Source organism: Maylandia zebra, linkage group LG19, assembly GCF_041146795.1.
Source record: "Maylandia zebra isolate NMK-2024a linkage group LG19, Mzebra_GT3a, whole genome shotgun sequence".
NCBI lineage: Eukaryota > Metazoa > Chordata > Actinopteri > Cichliformes > Cichlidae > Maylandia > Maylandia zebra.
In genome coordinates, this window is record NC_135185.1 from 27,883,857 (window position 1) to 27,905,967 (window position 22,111).

At 40.6% G+C, this 22,111-nt stretch overlaps 1 protein-coding gene across 1 annotated transcript in view; it reads left to right on the top strand.

Moving 5' to 3' along the window:
- The window catches only part of ltk (leukocyte receptor tyrosine kinase), a 70,928-nt gene that overhangs the window by 13,493 nt on the left and 35,324 nt on the right, over positions 1–22,111 (top strand). Inside the window, exons 2-4 of the mRNA XM_014414074.3 lie at positions 18,151–18,243; positions 19,730–19,876; positions 20,148–20,376. Coding sequence (XP_014269560.3) covers positions 18,151–18,243; positions 19,730–19,876; positions 20,148–20,376 — 469 coding nt within the window. The remainder of the gene's footprint in view (positions 1–18,150; positions 18,244–19,729; positions 19,877–20,147; positions 20,377–22,111) is intronic.

The window sequence follows — 22,111 nt, forward strand, 5'->3', positions numbered from 1 at the left end:
AATTGAATGATGAGTTGTGGTTTTTAAGAATGTAACTGATGGCACGTCAGTTTTTTGCACTTTAGTCAGCAACAAACTCTAAGATGATCTGTGTGTCTGAAGATGAAGTCTGCAAAAATGATTGAGGAGTTATGTACTCAGAAAACAAGGCATTATGCCAGAGAACATACTTGCATCCATAAGTAGCCCTTAGTATTAGGCCCTTAAAATATTTTCCAGAAATATTTATGAGGACTCAGACATCTATTAAATGCATATAGCATTTTATAGAGACATTTGTTAAGTATTTCTATATATCTTTTAACTGTAAATTGGGGTAGGCAAAAAAAGGCAAAAAAAACAATATTAAAAGAATTAATGTCCATGACAACAACGACTGTTTCCCACAATAATCGTGGCTCAAGAGTTGGCTGTTCGCCTTGTAATCGAAAGGTTGCCGGTTCGAGCCCTGACTCGGACAGTCTCGGTCATTGTGTCCTTGGGCAAGACACTGCACCTACTGGTGATGGCCAGAGGGGCCAATAGCGCGATATGGCAGCCTCGCTTCTGTCAGTCTGCCCCAGGGCAGCTGTGGTTACAACTGTAGCTTACCTCCGCCAGTGTGTGAATGACTAGTGGAGTTGGAGAGGGCTTCGAAAAGCGCTATATATATATATATATATATATGCAATCCATTATTGTTACTAATCCAGCCATCTATCCATCCATGCATTCATTCTCTTCTGCTCCTCCAATTCAGGGTTGTGAAGGGGTTAGACCCCATCCCAGCTGCCATAGGGCAGAATAATCCCCAGAATAAATTAATCAATATTGTGGACCACTTTAAGGGGGATCACAGCAGGAACTCTAGTTATAATCAATCCTTCGAAACAATCTCCTCAGCAGCCTCCTGCAGCTTATCAGGTGGGACACCGAGTCATGCCCAAGCCAGCCGAAAAACAATCTCTTCAGTGTGTGTTAGGTTGGCCCAAGGTCCGCTCCCAGTAGGACATGCCTCACCTAAGAGGCATTCAGGAGGCACCCTAGTCAGATGCCTGAACCAAGTCAGCTGTCTCCATTCAATGTGGAGGCGTAGCGACTTTATTCTGAGTCCTTCCCCAATGATTGAGCCATTCACCCTATCTCTAAGGTTGAGGACAGACACGTGATGCTGTTTGTGTGCACAGTCTCATTCTTTGGGTCACTCCCCACACCCTGTTGCCATAGATGAAGGAAAGAATAGGAATAATCTGTGTAATAAGATTCCTGAACGCTTTGGAGCAGCAACTCATTTCCAACCTGGAAATGAGATGGACACATCATCCTTTTTTGACTGAGGTTTTCAGACTTGGGGATTCTAATTCTCATCCCAGCTGCTTTACACTTACCCTCACACTGCCTTCATTTGATGAAGCCTGTAGAATTACATCACCTGCAATTGTTCATCTGTACCTAGAAATTCTATCTATAAAAATTATGAACAGAATCAACAACAACTGACAACCCTGGTGGAGTCCAACATGCTCTGCAAACCAGTCTGATATACTACTAACAGTGTGAAGCAGGCTCTTTCTACAGGGACAGAGCCTGCAAAAACAGGTCTGATAACCAAACTCCCAAAGCTTCCCTAACAGGACACTCCTTGAGGTGTGGTAAGCACTCCTTCTACAGGTCCACAAAACACATGTGGAGTAGTTGGATAAATTCCCACGCACTCCCAGATGTAAGAGAATGGAGAGCTGTTCAAGTCTTCCAGAACCAGGACAAAACCGCACATCCATCAATAACATATATTTGTGTTGGTGCCGTGCTTCATTAATGCCTTTGTTGTATTCATTTTGCAACATCTAAGCACAGCTTTGTGTTTCTTCACTAATATGACTCAGAGTTCACCCCAGTTTGGCTTCAGGCATTTAAATGTTTCACATTTCCTCAAAGACACACAGGAGAAGGTCGGCATTTAATAAGGATATTAATATGTCAGAAAGGGTTTTGATGTCTGTTCTGCAGAATGATTGGGTAGCAGCTGAGATCCAGACTACCTTTATTCTCTTTTTCTGTATATACTAACGGAGTTATTGTGGTTTTCTGGTTTTTCTGGTGCTCATTTAGGAGCAAACAACAAACAACACATTCTTACAGGAAACCCTAAATGCATTTAGCCTTGTGCAATAGGAGGAAATGTCGCTTCAACAAACTGTCAGACGGAATCAGTCTTAAATCACTGGGCAGCAGATATTCAGGTTCGCTAAAGCAAAGTGATTCAGTGAGTCATACAGTGATTTTTTTCTTTTAAAAAAAGGGTCTAATTTATGCCTTTAATGCTGAACTGAGACACTGCTGTTTGATCTCAGGGAAGAAATGTCAGCTTACTGGCCCATTCAGACTGGGTGGGAGTTGAACTTTGTGGTTTGAGATGAGAAGGTCCTGCTTCAGTCCCCTCGGACCCCCCAGGGTTTTATCCTGACAGATGTCGAAGCGACCAGTTCGGACACTGTCAGCTGCTCACGTGTTCTTGGTGCTGATCTGTGTATTAAACCTTCCGAATAAACATATGCATGTTTTTTTATCGGATGTGTTTCTGCGTTAGTTGTGAGTTGCGAAAAACGAAAGCATTTCAAAAGGTGCAGCTTTGCTTTGAAGGCAGACGGTCTCTGTTTGTAGTTTGTGCCACACTCTTCAGTTTCATTAACTCACTAATTAGCAAGGAGTTGGTGAGGAACTTGCAAAACAAGTCAGTGTCTTCCATACAAACTACCTCTGACCTCTGCAACCATAAGGTGGTTTCCAGTGAAACGCGGTATACTTCTTTCCAGACAATTTCTAAGAGCGACAGCAAGCAACCTCCTACGCCCACTTGCATTTGATCGGGGACTTTTCCCTAGTGACTGGTGGTTATCAGAGGGTTACTGACCATCGTCTAGGTGTGCATGACAGGAGAATAAAGATTAAATGAGATAAAATAAGTAACAATATCTAGTGTTTGTTGCTGGCCAGCTGGGACACACGAGGTCTATGAGAGATTTTATCTCATATCAGCTAATTGTGAAGTAAAAAAGTATATAGGCTACATATAGGCTAAAGGGAACGTAGTGTGTAGAGTTCAAAAATGGTAATCTTCTGAAAAAAAAAAACTGTGTCAGTAATTGTTTACACAACTGAAACTACTAAGTCAAGGCTAGAGAACTTCACCTCGTTTTTGCTATCATAGCTTAATGCCACCCCCACCAAGCTAAAGCCAGATAAATGTCTATTTTCTTGAGACCACCTTGTGGCTTAATGTATTTGGATAAGTCAGCAGTGCGAATAAATAACCCACCAGTCCATTTGAAACTAGCGCAATAAACCAGATTTTGGTTTGGATTGTGCAGTTTTTATTTAATTTGCGTGATGAATTGTGTATTGCGGGCTACAAAAATGTATAGATGGCATATTTTTCTTCTTCTATATGAACACCGTTTGAGATGTATGTAAAGAAGAAGGGCTTTTGGCATACTCTGACAAGAATGAAAATGTATTTGCGAAAACATAACTCGTGTTAACGTAGTGAGAGCTTTTTACTGTCCCCATCACTCCAAGCTTTTATTCAGTTGATTTTCCGTCAAACTCCCATGTCCTTTTCCCACCTCAGCTAAACTGTGCCAAGCCACCTTGAATTGAAATTCTTATTAGCTTGTGTCTATGCTGCTTTTAAGCTTTGTATTCATAATCGGGAAGGAAAAAACAGAAAATTGCATGTTGCGTTAAAATCTCTGTGTTTTGTTGAAAAGGGACTTTCTGGGAAGAAGCTGCATATCTCACACGATAGGCCAGTTAAATGAAGTCATGCTGCAGCCAATTAAATCATAAATTGAGTTATGGGTCTTAATTCCTAAATGCCAAAGGCTGATTCACTGCACATGAATGGGTCCTCAGAAGTCTGTGTGGATGCTGGCAAGACGTTCAAGCTCAGCAAAGGTGTGCATATTTTGACTTGGACATGTACAATCATCCATCTGTCTAGTTTTTATAAAAAATAAATATATATATATATATATATATATATATATAATAGAGGCTCTATTATATTATATAATGGAGACGACCTCTCCATTTGCTGAGACACAGAGGTAGAGTTGAATCCAGAAGGTCTTTGGTTGCGATTTCCATCAACACAAATGCAGTCCTGATCATTAAAGCCTGCTGGGTGAACATGGGTTAAGGTACTGGTGTGTATATATATTTAAAAAAAAGAGAAAGAAGATATTTCCATTTTTTATTCACTTCAAGTGACTAATGATTTGCCCCAGACCCATAAATTCATAACTGTTTAATTGCATTAAGGTGAAATTTGGGGTAAATGTGGGGGTTTTTTTCTGTTGCTATCTTTCTCTTTGTTCTGACCTGAGAAAGCCCCTTACTTTAAGTCTTCATTGTCTAAAAGCAAAAAGGTGTTTGGAGGACAAACAGTTTTTTGTAATGTTCAGTATGAAGATGAATTTTCTTTTTAAGCCAGGGACAGCATAACTTGATTTTCTAGTGTGTTCTTTCAGGGAGCTGCCTCATTTGTCAGTTTTTTCTCATAACCTTGCCAGTGAATACTTTTTTCCCATGTTTTTTTTTGGTAACTCCACCTCTGAAGTCTTTCGGCTTTTTAAAGTTGCTTCTTGTGCAAGATCCAGACGAACTGTCACAAGACTTTGCTTTTTTTTCTAAAGTTTTACACCTTGAGAGAGTGGAAATAAGCAGAAGTGACATCAGAAGTGCTGAATCCAAATTTTCTTGATAAAAAGTTGCTGAGTTTTGTCATTGGATACTTAATGCTTTCCTTATTTAAACAAATAAGATTCAGTTTGTTTTTGTACATCTCTCGTTTTCATCTGATAATTTGCGTCTCTAATATGAGGGTAAAATCAGGTCTGCATGTACCATTTTGACATAATCACACGAAAACTATCAATTCGCCTTCAGTTCAGTTCAGTTTTATTTATATAGTGGAAAGAATCAAAACAGCGGTCTTCTCAACGTGCTTGGTAAAGACCCTACAATAACACAAAGAAAAGCCCAATAATCCCAAGACCTCCCATGAACAAGCACTTCTACAGGCACTTAAAAAGCAAATCACAGGTATAAATAGTAAAATCAACTGGAAGCACTCAGAGAGCGCAAACCTCCACAAAAGCAGCTCACTCTCTTGTGGTATTTACTTTTAAGGGAATAGTATTGTATTTTGTATATACTCATTTTATTTTCTTTGATCTTTTTAAACATACCGTAAGAAGTTTGTAGTGCTGTAATACTCAGATAAGGGTTAGCCTGACAGGTGTTTACTTTGATTACGCAAACATTATGTAGACGTAGGTAATGGGTAACAGATTTGTCAACAACTGGATACAAATAACTTGAGCTTATTATGTAATATTGAACTAGAGCATATTTCTAACTAACCAAGCAGCTCATTCTCTTTCTCTTAACAATACTTTTTTAAATGATCGATGACTTTATTGGGGTCAATTTTAAAGAAAGGTCAGAGGTCAAACGTGACATGATATTTGAATGCAAACTATAATGTCAAATGTAGTATCCCCATATACCAGTATCATTTGCTAAATGTTGCTAATACAAATAAAGGGAGGAGAATTTTGAACATAGTTTTAAAGATAAAAGACATTTTATGAAAGTTTGACTTTATTTGACCTTAAAGAAGAGGTCAGAGGTCCAAAGTAATGGGATACTTAGAATCACTACCTACATCCCTAAATGTTCTCAATACAAACAATGGCAGTAAATATCTCTATATAGCATTATAATCACTTTGACCTTCTGTTCAGTCTGTTGACCTTAAAGAAGAGGAGGTCAGAGATCAAATGTCACATGTTATTTCAGATCTTTATCTTTATATGATACTTGTATGTTGACAATATCCACCACGCTTGTAAGTTATAGGACTTTTTGACAATTTTTGACAAATAAACCATTAAGTTGACTTTGAAGACCTTGGTGGGTGCAAGCCCATTTTTGATGGATTGTCAACACGACCCCACTCTGCACCCCTACAAAGTTTTATTCGGATACATTCAAAACTTTTCGAGCTCTTGCATTTACAGACAGAATGACACGCAGGCAAACCCTACCAAAAATATACCTGCCTTTGTGGAGGTAATGATGAGCTGCTTTGGGTTCAGTATCGTGGTGTCATTTGTATGCAGTCTCACTCACGAGGTTTCCACCCTAGTGTTGTTAAAATTTTAAAAATAAAATTCCAGGAAAAAAAACTGCAACAGAAAAATTAAGGAAGATGATTTTTTTTTTTAATCCAGTGACTCTCAGTTACTCTGCAAACAAGAGTAAGTTTCCCATTTAAAACATTATTGTTGCTTCTATTGCTGCCACCTGTGCAAACATTAAAAGATATCTATCTGCTTTCCATATGAGCAAAGGGGAGACAAAGTCCACAGTCGCTGTTGTGGACAAAACTGGATTCCTCAGTTCATACGAAACTAATGTGATTCTTTGGATTGCCCTTTTTATTTGGCTAACTTGACAGCTGAAGTCTCTTATCCTATCAGATACACTTGTCAAATAAAAATTTGCACACAAAAAAATGAGACCTGTGGATTTCTTCCATACTGAAAGTGCAATAAGACCAGATATTTCCCTGCTTCATATTTTGGATAGTCACCGTCTCACATTTTCTGACATATTACCACAGCAATGCATATCATTTAGACACAAGCAGAACCAAAGCTTGACAGGCCTGTCATGCATAGCAAGCAAACACTTTTTAGAGAAAGGGAACACTGTGGGAATATTTTCTGGTGGATTCTGACATGCTTTCGGTTAATATTCTTAAATCAGCAAACGCTGCGTTGACACATTTCCAACCTTAGAGTTTCAACAGGGAATTTACTGGCAAACGGTTGAGCTGAAACCTACAATGAAAAGATTTAAAACAAAATGACTTGAGTAAGAAAATGTGCAGGTTTGGGTACAGAACTGTGCAAAAGTCTTGAGCCGCAACCTATTTCTCTATATTTTGCTAGGAAAATGCAAAATGTGAATCCATTTCATGTTTAAAAGCTGGAATATTCATGTTGTACTGTATGCATTTAAAAAAAACACATTACACCGTATTGTACACAGTAGCACTGTATTTTTTTCTGATGCTTCAATATTCACCTGACTATTCAATAAATGGGAGCACAACCCTGAATGAAAGCCAGCAATTTGCTTCAATTTCCAGTAGTGATGACAGCTGTCCGCAGCTGTTCCCCATATGTCTACATTTTTATTTGGATACACGAAACCTGAAGACATTAAGAACAATTTCAGGGCCCTGAGTGAATTTTAATTTGCCTCTGCATGTCTAATACCTCTTCTTTCTAATGGCTTTGTGGATGACTGACATAAAATTAAAGTAGATTTATGGTTCAGGATCGTGCTGGTATGTACAAATGGTTTCCAAATATGTGTTTGTGTGTGTGCATGGAGCTAAATAGATGAGGTTTTGGGAGGAGATAGCAGCATTTTGCTTCTTTTGGACAAGCTTCCAAGAACAGTCTGTAAGGGGCAAAGAAAAGATCCGAGAAATCTTTTTCTTGGTAACTTGATGGTTAATGACATTCGACGCATTAAGTGGTAAGTGGCGACCTGGCATCAGACGGGAAGACAAAGTAAATTTTTATAGACTCAATTTTGATTTCTGTTGCTTTGTTCATTTCCTGTAACTTCTAATTAGGGCCACAGTTGCATCATAAGCCAGATATTGCATGAGTAACGCGCTCTGTGATAGTTTCATTAAATTGAGTTGCTTGTCTGTAAGGAAGAAATTAAAGCACTGATAGCCGGAGGTGGTAGATTAAAGAAATGGATGGGGAAAACAACATTAACCATTCGTGTCTGTTTGTTTTTTTGTGGGTTTTTTTGTTGTTGTTTTTTTTTAAAGAATTTAAACTTGAACCTTTCTGGTTTATGATGAAATATGTCATGTGGTTTGTTTGTAGCATCTGGTTAAGCAAGGGAAAACTTGGGGGATGTTTTGAAGCAATGTTAGCAAAAGTACGCCAAAGTTTAAGTTGCGAAAGTGGTGATGGCTTCCACCGAGTGGGGTTAAGAACATTTCATGTTGTTCTTTGTCACACGTGAAAGAAAACTAAATAGCGATTTAGACTCTAGGTATGATTAGAGCAGCACTTTAAAGCTTTTTTCAACCATTCATACACAATATAATCAGAAGGGAGAGCATGCTCTGCCAAGGTAAATGGACTGCATTCAAACAGCGCTCTTCTAGACTTATTGACCACCCAGAGCGCTTTACGCTGCAAGCCACATGCACCCACTCAAACACAGGCATGCAACACTTTTAACTGGGCTATACAATGCTTTTCCTGTCATCGACACACAGACAAACACACTGACATGCACACACATCAATGGATGCATGTTTGGGAGAGGTTTGGTATCAGGCCTGAGGACACAAGCCCCACTGAAGCAGCTGGGGATCAAACTACTGACTTTCCAATTAGTGTGTGACCTGCTCTCCCTACTGAGGCACAGTTGCCCCAAAAAAACACATTTTGCAGTTTTGATTCCCATTGCACCAAAACGTACTTACTTCTCTTGTTGAAGATGAAGAAGACGACCTTTTCTCCAAGTTCCATGACATTCAGCTTCCTCCTGACTACCGACACAGAGCGTGGCCTCGGCAGAAGAGTTATCTCAGGAGAAAAGCATGATGCAGATGGACATTAGTTTTAGCTCCATGACAACAGAAGTAACTGACATTAAAGAAAATGTGACAAATCGCCGTGATATCGGAATAACAAGGACGCTTTCAGGAGCCATGTGTGGGAAGAGTTTTCCATGAGGGGTATTGACCAGACATGCTCTCTATATTTTAACTCAAACCACAATCTTGCCCTTAACCTAACCAATTACTGTTTAGCTGAATCTAGGCAAGTGGTGACTGAAAACTGAATACAACAAAAGGAAAGAAAGCTTTCTGCCGAACAGCCTTTAGAACTGCAAGCCCTGAAGCCGGATTTCTCCCAGCGCTCTCCAATTCTAAATAAGTGCTTTTTCCTGTATAATCTGCGTCTAAGTCCCGTATTGTAGATCAGAAGAGAGGGTAATGGCTCCATTTGGTAGATCTGAGGGAGGAATACAAAACTCATGGAAAACTCCTTTGCCCCTTTTCTGTCTTCAATACGCTTTAACACACAGCAGATTTATTTGATGGCTGGAGCCTTTGTCTGTGGAGTGTGCATGTTCTCCCTTTGCCTGTGTCCATTTTGTCTGGGTGCTCTGGCCTCCTCATACAGTCCAATTAACTTGACATGCAGGTCAGGTTAATTGGCACGGATGTAAGGGCGAGTCTCTGTGTTAGCTCTGTGATGGACTGGTGAGCAGTCCAGGGTGCACACCGAATCTAATCCAGTGGTAGCCGGGATCGGCTCCAGTGCCCCCACAAACCCGTCTGAACAAGTGGGCAAGAGCGGATGGATGGTTGGATTTATTTTATGTTTTTGTCTGAAACATTGAAACTATGAAGGTTGTTCATCTAAAGAGATGACTTCTATTTTAACACCAGCTTGCAGTATTTCTATCAAGCACTATGAACCATTTCTTTGAACCGACAAACCTTTTTTTTTTTTTTGGTAAAACATACAGTAAGTGTAATTTCTTAAGTTGAACTATCCAGACATTTCCTCATAAACATGATAGTAAATTGGGTTTCTTTTTTTTTATTTCTACTCTCTGCCAGTAGACCTTTGGGAAAACCCTTTAGCATCAAACAGGATCGTTGTGCCCTTCTTTAATATTCTGCAAAACTGTAGCTGCGTCAAGCTTAATGCAGGACTGAAGAAAAGAGTTGTTTGTCACTGTCCTGCTCTTTTCCTGACCATCTCTGCTGCAACTATTCAATAAAGGGCAAAGTGCCAAAAAGTGAAATGCAGAAATAACACAGCACTGTCTTTTCTCTTTCTTCTCACACACTCTAATTAGTTAGCTCCCCTTGCAGTCTTCAGCTGACACATCCTTCTACTTATTCATTTATTTCCTGTGTAGTTTCGTTCCATTTTCTCTTTCCTCTCCCCTAAGGTCGATGCAGATTTCTTTACCTGAAATTTAATATAAACTAAAGCCCATGTTAGGTTTTAAATATCTTTGAGCCGTTCAGCTTTTAGATTTTTATTAATGGCAGTAAAAGTGATTAAAAGAGAAACCGGCACATTACGTTTTTTAACCTTTACCTTTACCATGCGCTTACCTGCTGCTCTCTGGCAGGTAGCTCCAAGCCCTCCTGGGTTTTAAATGCACCTTAAAACACACATGCATCAACACTACAATGAGCGGGTGGAGGGAGGTTTGGAGTCTTCTCTCACCCCCATTCTCTGCGACCTGCTGGAGCGGGGGGGCTAGGAGGAGGAGTTGGCCGTCCGACTGCGGTCTGGAGTGTGGAGCCTTCCTGCTGCTGCGGAGTCGGGGCGGTCTGCCTCCCCCCACCGCAGGGAAAAGGGTAACACCACCTGGGTCTGGGTGCAGTTCCCCCCTCCAGGGGCGGGGGCACCTAGACCCGGTTTGTAGAGTACGCTTGGGGAGTGTGATCGTGTGTACAACGTCTCTTTATGTCTGTCTCCACGTTGGTTGAGTGTGGAGTAAGTGCATATGAGAGCATGAGGGTGGGAATGGATGTTTGTATCTGTGTGTGCCTGTATGTCTGTGTCTATATGTCAGGTTGGGTATCAGGCGCCACCTCTCTGGGGACATCTCAGGCCCTCCAAGGTTTGGAGGCCTATCTCCCCCTACCACCACTTCCCCTGCCAGTGGCGGACCCCCTCAGACATCGGTGCGTTGGTGGTTCTTTGTGTCTGGGGATGGGCGTCCAGGTACACACCGGCTCACTCCTTGGCGGCCGCTTATCGGGGCCTGGAGCCTGGGGCTCGCTCGGGCCACTTCGGAGGTGGGGTGCCCCCGGCCTCTCGGCCTGGGGCTCGGTCACTCAGGCGCAGCTGGCTGCCGGCGGAGCTCACGGGCGCGTCACTGCAACTCCCCCTGGCTTCTGCTCCGCGGCTGCTGAGTGAGCCCTCATCTGGGACTCTCCTCAGCTCTTTCTGGGACAGTGGCGCGGCTGCCCCTCTGTTGGTCTTCCTTGGTCTCTTGTGTTCTGGGGGCCTCTGGATGTCTGGAGTTTTGATCTCCTCCATACCTGCTTCATGCCCTGGAGGACGGGGCTGTGGCCCCCCCACACCCTCTAGCAGATTATTACATGAAGGAACCTTTTAAAAAACAAAAAACAAGCGCGTCCATGCTCACAGGTGTACACACGGGTGATCACACCCACAAACTACACCCTTTTTGGCTCCTACCTCAAAGCACACTGTGTTCTGTTGATCTTATGTGCTGCACAATAATGTTTAACATTTAGTATTTACTGTCATATTCCCATATATCATTGTGATGTTGTTTATTCTATTACTCTTGTTCTCTTCTGCTTGTTTTCTTTTTTCTTTCTCAGCAGGTGACCCAGGTGATTGATATATGCATTTTTTTTCCTCTGCCCGTTCTGTTGGTTTTTGTCTTTTGCCCTTCTCCCCCGTCCCTCTTCTCAGCTGTTTCTCTTTCCCTCTTTCTTTCTCCCCTTCTTTCCCCCAGTCAAGTCTGTCCCGTATTCAGTAAGTGAAAATAAAATAAACAATAAAAGGTGAATCAAATGGACCATTACGGCAAGGCTGGGATGGTCAGTTTGGTAAAGTAAATCCGTTGGGTATCTTTCTTTGCCTTTAGACAACAATTCTGATGGCAAAAGAGCCAAACGGGACAGGCAAAAAAAAACAAAAAAAAAAAACCTTTACCTTTTTTTTATAACCTTGTATCAGAGTCCAGGAATTATCAACCTCCTCTTTTTCCCAAAATGTCAGACTATTTTTTCTCCTGCCAAAGCCTATTCCTGTTGTTTTGTACTTTGTATTCTTTTGATAGCTGTTCTGAGTTCGCTCAAACTCATTTATGACATTTTCCTTTTACTTTTCTCTCCTTTTCTGATACTTTTCTGACAAAGCGCCAGCCAAAAGAACCCCACTCCAAAACGATATCATCTCGACTGCACCATGAGTCATAACTAATTAAAAGTAATGTACTGTATGGACGTACACCAATCAGCGGCAACATTAAAACCACCTGCTTGAAATTGCCCTGGATCATTCAAGATATGGACTGTCTGAGGCCTCCGAGTGTCCCCTGTGAGGTCACGCACCAAAACGTTTGCAGCAGATCCTCTAAGTTTTGAAACGAGGCCTCGATGATAAGATTTGTTTCCACAGCACATCCCAAAAATGCTCGATTTCATTGAGATCTGGGGAAATTGGAGGCCCAGTCAATATCTTGAATACTTCCTGAGCTTTTTCTTTTTGAGCGAGCCAGTAAAGGGAATTGACTTGTATTCACCCAGACATCCAAATGGCGACAGGGCACTTTCTTCTATCTCTCCGTGGTGTAGTTCTGAAGCTCTGCTTTTTAAATATGTAATAAACTGTGTGTTTTGTTGCTTTTTATCATATACAGCATTTTGGTTTTCACCACTCTGTGCCGCCATAGCTCTTACACGGGTTCCAGTCACATGTGCCAGCCTTTGCCATTCACATGCACCAATTAGCCTTGACTGACCATGCGCTTTACACTTTTCCATTTTACGTTCCACCAACAATAATAACCCAGAGAACAGACTATAAATTGCTCCAGTAAAATCAATTGGAAATGAGTCACTGCACGTGAAAGCATAACATCCCCCCACTCACACGTGTATGTACTCTGCTAAATGACTTCCATGAATCCAGTCTCTAACTAATGATGTAATTTTACAGTCAGTTTTACGTCACTTTACTGTCACTGTTTCATCATTAGTCTCCCAGAAATGTTGCCCCCATCCCCAGTTAAGTAAGAAGGATCTCCAGCCACTTCATTGATTTTATTTTTTCTTCGCACACTTCTGCTTCTGGTTTTGTGATTTAATCGTACTTCTTAACTTGAAAGGAAGCACTACAAGAATAGGCAATGTGAGTAGTTGCTGGTTTTGTTTTATTACAGTGTATTTTGTTCATTTTCCCCCCTTTCTTTGACATCCTCATAAATAAAATGCATAGTTCTGAGACCACTTTGCTCAAAACTGCACACTTGAAAGCAATTACAATGGTTAAAATGCACATGATAGTGATGCTAACAAGGACAGGGGTAAACTTGAGGACTTTTATTATGTGAATTTCATGTGAGGCATTACCTTTGAAGTTCTCTCTTTATCGTCCATATAGAAAATGAATAGAATAATATATGGCCTATGGTCAATTTTAATTTTGTTCTCATCTCATTATGAAATGAATTCCTCATGTAAGTGGCCTGTTTTGAAACTGAAAAAAAAAATGAAATATGCATCAAGTAACATTTTGTGTGAGAAAAATGCAAAAGCATGGTTCACTTTGGTGAATAAATTGTAGTGTGGGACATAAAATCCTAATAAGGCAAAACATTAAGATCTAGTATTGTTTTTTCTGGGGGTGGGGAGGTGGGGCTTGTATTTTTTCCATATCAGAACAATATTAGTTCCATATTTTATTCCTTTTTGATTAATCTCCTTCTAAACTACCATCTGTCTTCACTTCTGAACTTCTGAAATGCTGAACTTTCATTTCAATTATAGATCGTGGCTCTGTCTATAGCCAGTTCAGCTGTCATGTATCTTGGGAATGAAGGATAAAGGCCTGGTAGCGAATAAGAGATTTGAGAGGTTAAGGACTTTATTAGGCGAGTGTGGAGAGATGAAGCTTCTTCCTACAAAGGACGATTCTGCATAATGCGCAAGGAGATAAATTGTAGGTACTTAATGTTTCCACACTCATTTTTTTATTTTTACCAGGTGTGAGAGCTGTGCAGAACTGTGTCATGTCCCACTGAGCTCTAGTGCTGTTTTAAAGGAGGTATAAATCCACCTAATCAGGTGTTACTTAAATAGTACACATATCTGTTTAAGAATATCTGTAGGAACTACTGGATGGCTTACAATAAAACTTTAAGCAGATATTATTCTTTCCACTTTTGTTCCCTTTATTGGTTTTCTCAGATATATAGATCGTAAAAAAACACACACATCTGGGCTGTCACCCATTACTGCATTACTGTTGTTGCTACGTTGAGTTATTGGAGCTAGATTTATTGAATGAGAAGTGGGAATACTAAGTTATCAGCTAACTACAATGGGGTTTGATAGCAAAGTGTAGCCATTAGCGCAAACCCACAAATAAATATCCGAATTTCACTCACCAGATTTAGAAAACTTCCTCACATTGGCTCTTAAGCCCATTAAGTGCACTAGCTACATATCATTTGACATGTAATTACATTGTTTGTTTGTTTTTAAAATGCTCCTCAAATGCTCAAATTAGCTAAAGTGATGCCTAGTAGACAAGTCTGGCAGGCACCAACCACAGACAAAATAGAAAGTGGTCGTAGCTACTGTGACATCAGCCACTGGTTTCTGAAGTCCTGTTTTGAAGCCTCAGCATGAGTGTTAATGCCATCGCCATCTTGGCTGCAATAAAACAGAGGCGACAAAGAGGGCGAGTATGACCATGAAACCATGCACCCACTGGCTAACAACTTAAGATTGCGACCGCTGCTTTAGACCACAGCTATCGCCATCTGGTGGCCTTCAGGTAGAATGCAGGTTCAAGGTACTTGTACACTGGCATGATTTTTCTGACCTGGAAACTACGTCCATGTTTTATACCATTATGGCACCAACCTGTAACTCAAAACGTCCACAGCCGTAATAATGCAAACTTTATTTTCAGCATTATTTGTGAGTTAAGTGAAAATGACCAGTAGACCCTAATCATGGTGAAAACGGAAGGTGGCATCTAAATAACACCAAAAGTGAAAAAAATACCTTTTCAACATAATTGATTGATGATTAATTTGTTGGTCTGGAAGCAAAATTTGCAGCAAAACTACAAAACTCATTAGAGAGAGTGAGAAATGCCCTCAGTCAGGTGATATGATGATTTAGGCACAGGTAGAGAAAGAGAATCCAGGAGCGAGCGTGTAAATAGCATCAGGCAGTGCTCTGGTTGTACCCTTGCTTAGCTTAATTTAGCTCAGGCATTTACAGCATGCCACTTTCATGAGCACATGGAGAGCGAATGTGTTTATCCAAGTGCCGAGGCTGATGTAACAAATAGCTTTCAGCACTCAGAAACTAGCCTTGAAGATAAAAACTGTATAATTCATGGTCTGCTCATTAGAAAATTGCTCCGAGTCCTTCTGAAGCTGCAATTTTGGAGTTTTATTGACTTGACAAGCAGCCAATATTCACACGTACATTTAAAAAAAAAAAGCTTTCTAGGCACGCCCAGATGTTGTTGTTGTTGTTGTTGTCATACATTTCCTGGTAGTGCAAAGCAAATCCTCTGAGAGGCCAGCGTATGCGATGGATGACAGAGCAGGAGATAGGTAAGGAGATGGAGGCCAGGTTATCCACCTTATCATCAGGCCGCTGCTCTGTGGCCTGATGATAAGTTCCTTTGATTCTGGCTGATCTTGCTTTTAAACAAAAGCTCACTCTTAATGGTTTCACTTCTGCTGAGTGACGGAGAGACAGCAAACTGGTGGCAAAGAGGCCCCTGCTAGTTTGCTGCCTTTTCTATTGAGCTATTCAGATCTGCAACAAAGCCCCGTCCTTGAACTTAGCTAAACTACAACGCACAGCAGTTTTCTGACTCCACAGTACCTTGATAGAGAAACTAACAAGGGCAGGCTTTGCTTTCAACTGAGCTGACAGCTTTTAAAAGTTACACTCTCCTCAAAGGCCTTGGTGCAGTAACAGTGTAGTCGGGGTCCTGGATTGTCATCAAAGAAACTCGCTGCCGGCTGATGATGATGCAGATAGTTCAGTAATTCTTTCATTTCCTTTCTAGCTTAAAAGAGAGTGTTTGGGTGTTTTTTTTTAAATTTGTATTTCTTTTGTTCTTTATCTTTTAAATCCATACTGGACAAGATAAGAAAGGAGTTGGAGGGAGTAAAATAAAAAGTTTGGATTCTTGGGGGATTCCCAAGCTTATGTTAATAATAGCGGGTTAATTTTTTTTTCTTCTTTTGGCTGAATCCTTTTCTTTTTTCCTACAGTTTATTTTTTCCTGTTTCCGTGCTCGGAACTATCCATAGCAGCTGTTATTCCATAATTATCAATAAATAGCAAGGCTGCCATTCATAGGCACGACCCCTCACCTCCTCATCATTAGCATCACTAACCGCTTTCAGTAAACAGCAATTTCAACTATTGAATTTGTCCTGCTTGGCTTTTTTGACTTTGCCCTGCAGGCATCAGATAACAGTAACGCCACTGTTCAGGGGCCATTGCAACATTTGAGTTGTGACCCTCTAAGATATTATCATCTCCCTCATTGTCCACTCGTCATGCTAGTTAATACGTTGAATGTGACTTTTTCTTTCAGCTTGCGTCTCCAAAATAAGAGCATGTCTGTTGATTGTTGCTGCGAAGCAGTGAATGCTATTTCTGTATGTATATTTCCATTCATGTAGGAGTTTATCTACGAGGAGAAAAAGATAAAAAATATTATATTTTGGTGGTTGTGTGAGCATTTAAGCCTCAAGGCAAGCTGTCTTTGAAAGGGATGGAATTAAACGGGGGACAGTAAAAACATTTTGACTCAGCTACATCTAATAGACTGAGAGGTTGGTTTCACAATGAGCTGCAGAAAGTGCCACATGCTGGAAGAATTTCCAGTGTGTGGAGTTTCTTGCATAGCAGAAATTACTGCTGTTTTTTTCATGGATTCAAGGCTTGTGTATCTAAAAGCATTGGTTTACTGTTAAAGTTACTGTATCGCAGCAGTTTTATTCCTTTCCATGACTCTTGCTTGTATGTGAAGTGCTGCCAGAACCCCACTTTGTTTTATTAAAGGTCTCAGACAGATGCCAAAAAAATAAGGAATCAAATAAAATAAAAGTTAAGCTGGGAAAGGGCCAGTTGGTAATTGCTTTCGTTTTTCGTCTTGACATGTAAAGTCCTCTAATTCATGTGAAACTTCATGCTAACAATATGTTTTCACACCTGAAAATTCCGGTGTTCGTTTTGTAGCACTTTTGTTGCGGCGCTAACGAGGCAGCAGTGGAAACTCAGGGCAATTATGCGTCATATTAGTTTTTAGGTTTCCACAGCCTGGATTCAGACGACCACTTTGATGTTTTTCTTAACAGTGTTACACTTTGTTTCGTCTTGTTTGCAGCAGCATGGTTTATTGGTAGACGCTGCTGTAAACCTCCTTTATTTTAGCTATTCATACTAAATCTGAGTGTTTCTCTTTGACTCATCCATGAAAATTATTGATTCTGTTTATCAAAACAAAAAGATACACTGCCTGGCAACTTTGTTAGGTACACCTGCCAATCACAGCAACTTAATAGATTTAGGCATGTCAGGTTTACAGTACAAAGGATGCTCCAAGAGGAGGAAAATATCAAGTAAGCGGTAGTTCTTTGGGTGAAAATGCCTTTTTGTTACCTAAGGTTAGAGTTGAAAAGCCAGACTGCCTCAAGCTGACAGGAAGGCAACAGTATCTCAAATCAATGGGAAAATCAATCAAATCAATCAAGGTGACCATATCAAAAGACCAGGTGCCACTCCTGCTTGCTAAAGACAGGGAACAGAGGCTACAATTCCCATGGGCTCACCAAAATTTGGCAACAGAGGATTGGAAAAGTCTTGCCTGGTCTGAGGATGTGCGTAAATGTGAAAGCATAGATAAACCCTGCCTTGTATCAATGGTCATGATGTAATGGTGTTAGGGAATTTCTCTCTGTACAGTTTGGCACAGGTTTGGTCCTTTATTACTAACTAAGCACTAAGAACTACAGTAACCAGATCTCAGTCCAGTAGCCTCTGGGATGTGATGGAAAGTTTTGCACCATGGATGTGCAGCCGACAAAATCTACAGCAGCTGCGAGATGTTATCGTGTCAATATGGACCAAACTCTCTGAGGACTGTTTCCAACACCTTGTTGAATTTTTGCCATGAAGAGTTAAAGCGGTTCTGATGGCTGCAGTTTACTAGAGTGACTGAAGACAGTGAAATGCTTGTATGACATCTCGAACTAATAAAACCTGTTTGTCTCTGTCATTAGTGAGCGGTACCTGCCACGCCCTTTTTGACCGATTTCTGGACGAAGACTTCCCAGATGAGTTTCTTCCTCATCCCCTGGACAATGACAGCCACTGTGAGTTTGTATCTAGAATACTGATGTGTTGATGATTTGACACAAATTGAAAATCTGTATTCCAGTTATCACCTGGGTTGTTTTTATTGCTTTTCTTATACTCATTGCATGCATCTACATGAATATTTCTTTGACTGGAAAGCATGGTTAAATTAAGAACCTGAGTAGTTTGTCGTGCAGGCAGAGGATCAAAAAGACTGGCATCTGTCAAAGATGACTACATTGGGAATTATCCCTGAAAAACTGGATTTTTGAGACAAAACTACCCATTTTGAATTTCAAGTGCAAGCATCACTCGAGCTGTAACAACACTCCCCTGTTAGATTGCCAGGAGCACAAGTAGCATGTTGATGCCTGTGAAAAAGCAACATTTTTATATCATTTGTGATCAGAGGAAGGCTACTCTTTTATCTGGTTTAAAGAAATGAATGTGGGTTAATATGAAATAATTAGTTAATAATTCTGTGCTTTATCCCAGGAGGGATTCCTAATTCCCCTGGCTTGCTGCCATATTAGTGGTTAAGGCAGTTTCCTCTCCAGTTGTCACATGATGTCTTGAACGTCTCCTCCGTCCCCTTCCTGTTCATCGACCCCCACACAGACAGACACAAAATCAGTCAAAGGCTCTGTCTGTTTGACTTTTAAACAGATTTTGGATTTAAATTTGATTTAGTGGAACTAAAGGCCTTGAGCTGACATTTTATACAATTTTTTTAAAATGTTGTGGCTTTTTTAAAATATATATCCTTCATAGCTTTTCATTTTCTCAGGCACAGTTTTTCCTGTCTAGTTTTATCTATCCTTTATGTGTTTGGAATTTGCGTTTTATTAGTTTTTTATATTAAAGAGAGATATTTTCAGAGAGAAGCATCACTGGAGGAGTTGCATCCTAACTTTTTTCTTTAGTTCTGTTGGGATTTTTCTGGTCTCGAGATAATAAAGAAACACATTTCTCATATTTCCACTCACCACCGCCACCCCAATCCCCCCCCCCCCCCCCCCCAAAAAAGCCTAAAAAACATATGGTGTTACTCATCCCCACTCAGGCATTCATATAAATGAGTTTGGAGGCTTTTTTTGTGAAATCGCAGATGCTGTTTATTTACTGTGAAGTTTTGCGGACAAGTTGTTTTTTTCTTTAATACAGTATCAGTTCGTTTCAAGATTTTATACATAGTGGGATAAAGATAACGTGAGAAATATACACTTTTTCAGTTCTTAGATTTGGGGCTGTTTTGCATGTGTGTATAAATATGATTATTTCAGGCTAGTGGGGGAAAAAATGCCATTAAGACGTATTTTATGTTTATATTTCAGTATATTTGTTAGCTTGGAGCTGTAATCAAATCAGTGCATTTTTAAATCGATACAGTAATTACACATTCAGACAAAAACATTAAAAAAACAACAACAAATAATCTACATAATTTGATGGACTCTTTTTTTAAAAATTGAGTTTTCATCTTTGTTGTTTCATGTGTTGCAGTTCCCTCCTGTGATTTTGAGTCACCGTGTCTCTGGACTTTATCGAACAGCAGCCGAAGTGACTGGTTATTGGTGTCGCCACAGCAACCACAGAGTACAAAGGCTGGGATGATGCCTGCAACTGACAACTCAGAGGGAAGGTCTGATGGTAAGAGTGCAGAGACTCACAGAGGAGCAGCTAAATCAGTGTGCTCTGATACACAGTGTTCCTCTTTCTTCTGTCAAATATGTTTAGAAGAGTCTTTGAGCTACTGTGTGAAAACGTTGCTTCTCACTTGACATTTTCTTTCACTCTGTGCTTCATATATTCAAATATACCCTAATCCAGAATTTGTCATAACGCTAAAGCATTAGACAGTGTTATGAGGCTGCTATAAAATAGTCAACCATGAATTTTCCACTTTGTTTTATTACCTTAGGACACTTCCTTCTTTTAACCCCGTCACCTGAAGCTGAGGCCTCTGGGAAATGTGACTACCACTTAATGAGCCCAGTATTGCCAAAAAGCAGCATGGACTGCCTGCTTCAGGTGGCTGTGTATGAGGCCGGCCCCGTGGTGGGGAACCTCGCACTGCTGATCAAGCCTGCTCAACCAGATTCAGACGTTCACTCGGAGATGCTGCACCACAGGGGACGAGACGACCGCAGGTCAGCGAACACACTCACCTTTTGTTATTGTGCAACACAACCAGTCCTCTTCACTGAAAAAAAAAAACAGAAGGCACACTTCTGTCCCACTAAAGTTATGTAAGAAAAATGTTTCCTGCCTACCATCTAAGGCAAACTGTAGAATTGTGACTGCGTGTTGTTTGGGAAACACGGACAGATATTTCCTATTGATCTAATGCTGAAGCACAACTATCTTTAGAACAGCTAAAAGCATTCCTGAGACTAGAAGCAGGCTGGAAATGAAGTTACATATAATTGGTTAGGACAGAGGAGGATGGATTGGCATATGCAATAAGTTTGTACATTGGGTTTGTTAGTGGCTGCGCAGTAATGGGCTGTGCAATTCCATTATGAGTCACAAGCACACACACTCACACACAGTGACTTTATTTATTAAGCTGGCTATTCATCCAACAAAATCTGCAGATACAATGTCTGGACACACTCTTCATTTAAAGCACAGTTACCATCCAACAGGCTTCATCTTTCAGTGAAGTAGTTCAGTGTGTGTTGTGCGTTGTGTGGGATGTCATGCGTATTGACATATGGCGCAATATTGTTAAGTGCAAAAATAGAGACTGAATGGTCACAGGAGTTGACATCGGGCTGTATGAGGTGTTGTCAAAAAGTTTTGTGTACTTGGGACAGACAAATAAGCAAAAAAAAAAACCCGTACCACTTAGAATTAGGCTAATCTCTCTTTCAAAACCACTTTGATCGCTGCTGCCATTTTTAATCACTCGCAGTGTGCGGTCTGTGATTTTCCTATTCACCTTGAACGTCCGCAGGCCTGGATTTCGTGTGGAGAAACAATCCTCGTGATGAGAACTTGACGTAGTCCAAAGTTTCCTAGACTCAAGGTGGTGCGTCGTGTGAGGAGCAAACTGGTGACCAGGAGGTGTGAATGCGTTAACAGGAGTTAGACTTGTCGACACAGCGTCCTACTTAATCACCATTTGCCACCGTGTGTGTTGGAAACATTGCAACTTCTTCTGATCACATCAGTACAAACTTTGCTCACCACCTCCTGCTTTCTCTGAATGAAAACATAGATGAGGGATCACTGCTTTGTCACACCAGAGGAGATCAGGCAGCACTGCAGAGGCAAAAGTTTCAATGGTCAAACATAATTTCCAGGCACTGATCTCTAAACAGCTTTCGTGGTGAAAATAGTCTAGTTTGCATATACGATAGGGTTGCGCAGTTGGCGCTACGTAGCATGGACGTATTTTTAGAAATGGAGAGCAGGATTTGTGACGTGTGAGGTAAATCTTGGGTGCTGTCACATATCCCAGGTAGCAGGATTTGCTTTGCTTTATTACGCCACCTATAATCACACAGCTGTGGGCCAGCTTTGTGAAAACACAATCAGGTTGGACTTATGACAAGGTGACAGATGGATTATGCTGAATAATAGCGACATGTTTGGTGCTTTTGTTACGTGGAACACATGCTCATGGAGGAGTGCAGTTCCCATGGTTGATAATGGCAGCAGTAGTGGAAATGTGCCAATAAATGACAGATGGAAGAAGGCTCAAACATTATTTAGTAAAACACTATGGTGAGAAATGAGAAGAGGGTGCAGGTGAAGGATTTTAATATTCAGCTTCAGTTTTCATACATTACAAAGGTTCTTTATTTCAGAGAATGCAGAGGGCTTTAGCAGAACATATAACAAATGCAAACTTGACTGTAGAAACTGCAGTGCAGGCTT